At 46.5% G+C, this 1,341-nt stretch overlaps 1 protein-coding gene across 1 annotated transcript; it reads left to right on the top strand. All coding sequences in view use genetic code 11, as the record gives it.

The window, feature by feature from the left end:
* Nucleotides 1-18: 18 nt before the first annotated feature.
* Nucleotides 19-609, top strand: EGR_09649 (Heat shock cognate protein; the record flags this gene model as incomplete). The annotated part of the gene is made up of 1 exon (XM_024498898.1): nt 19-609. One exon carries the CDS (start codon nt 19-21, stop codon nt 607-609), a length of 591 nt encoding a protein of 196 aa, XP_024346671.1.
* Nucleotides 610-1,341: the final 732 nt, after the last annotated feature.

A 1,341-nucleotide genomic window follows, 5' to 3' on the forward strand; every position in this document is an offset into this window, starting at 1 on the left:
AAGGATTCCTATGGTGCAATGGTGACGGTGATAAAGCGAAATACACGAATTCCGACAAAGCAGACATGCAGTTCCCAAACAGCTAGCGATAATCAAACAAGTGTGCTCACCAGTATTTTTGAGGGTGAACGTGCGATGGCCAAAGACAACTACTTTTTGGGCGAGTTTTTGGTAAAGGGTTTCCCAGCAAAGCCGCGTGGTGAGATTAAGTTTGAAGATACCTTTGAAATTGACGAAAATGGCATTCTTCATGTGTCGTCAGTGGAAAAGTCTACTGGGAAGCAGAACAGCATCACTATCACTAAGTACAAGGGTCACCTGTCTGAGGAGGAGGCAAAGCTAATGCTGGCTGAGGCGGAGAAGTTCAAGCAGGAGGATAAGAAGGAGAGGAGTAGGGTGGCAGCGATGAATGCGCTATTGGACTGCATCTACAGCACTAAAAGAAAATTGGAGAAAGAGGAGGTAAAGCAGAAGATATCAGGGAAGAACCGAAAAAAGTTACTTGCGAAGTGTGAGGAGATGATCAAGTGGACGGACACGGAGAAACAGGCCACAAAGGAGGAATACGAAAGAAAGCGCAAACAGTTTGAGAGCGAGTGCAGCCTCTAATGGCAACGGTGAAATCCCGTTCGTGATCATGCGGCTATGATGGGTGAAATGGAGAGCTTCACACATCAAATCGCCTCCTTTTAGTCGACCCTGTCGGACACGCCTTTGCAAAATTCTTGATGTCCTTACTTAACCCTGACCACAACCCCTTGTTCATTGTAACTCGCTGTGTCTTTTGACAACATCGTGCATCAGTGTTCATTGGGGCATTCGTCCACCCACTTTGATATTCATTTACTCACCCACATCCACCTCAGCGCGCTGGTATAAACACTTTTTTGTCACTTGGCAGTAGTCTGTGATGATTTCGAAGATCATGTCAGCAATCACTTCACTCCATGTTTTTCATGTGGACGCCACAGTCAGTTCAGCAAGGGGTGTTGTCATAAGCTTATAGTGTGGGTCACGCCTGTTGAAGGTGCCTTCGGAGTAAGTACGAGTGTCGCTTTAAAATACACGTGGTGTAGGCTCTTCAGGCTGACGGTTCTGAATGCAAGGGACCTGTTGGGTGGCAAGATTTACCGTTTCTCCATTGAATAGTAAAACAGCAAAGGGGTTACCAACTAAGTGGTGGGTTGTCCCACACAAATTGCTTGCCACCATTAATGTTGGCCATGCTGACAGATCATGGCGTTACCAGATGTCCGGTACAAATTCCACTGTGAGGCTGATACCTTGGTGTGTAGGGAAACGCACTTCAATAGCACAGTCTCGAGCAGTTCAATTTTGTCG

The sequence above is a fragment of the Echinococcus granulosus genome, assembly GCF_000524195.1.
Source record: "Echinococcus granulosus chromosome Unknown EG_S00159, whole genome shotgun sequence".
Taxonomy (NCBI): Eukaryota; Metazoa; Platyhelminthes; class Cestoda; order Cyclophyllidea; family Taeniidae; genus Echinococcus; species Echinococcus granulosus.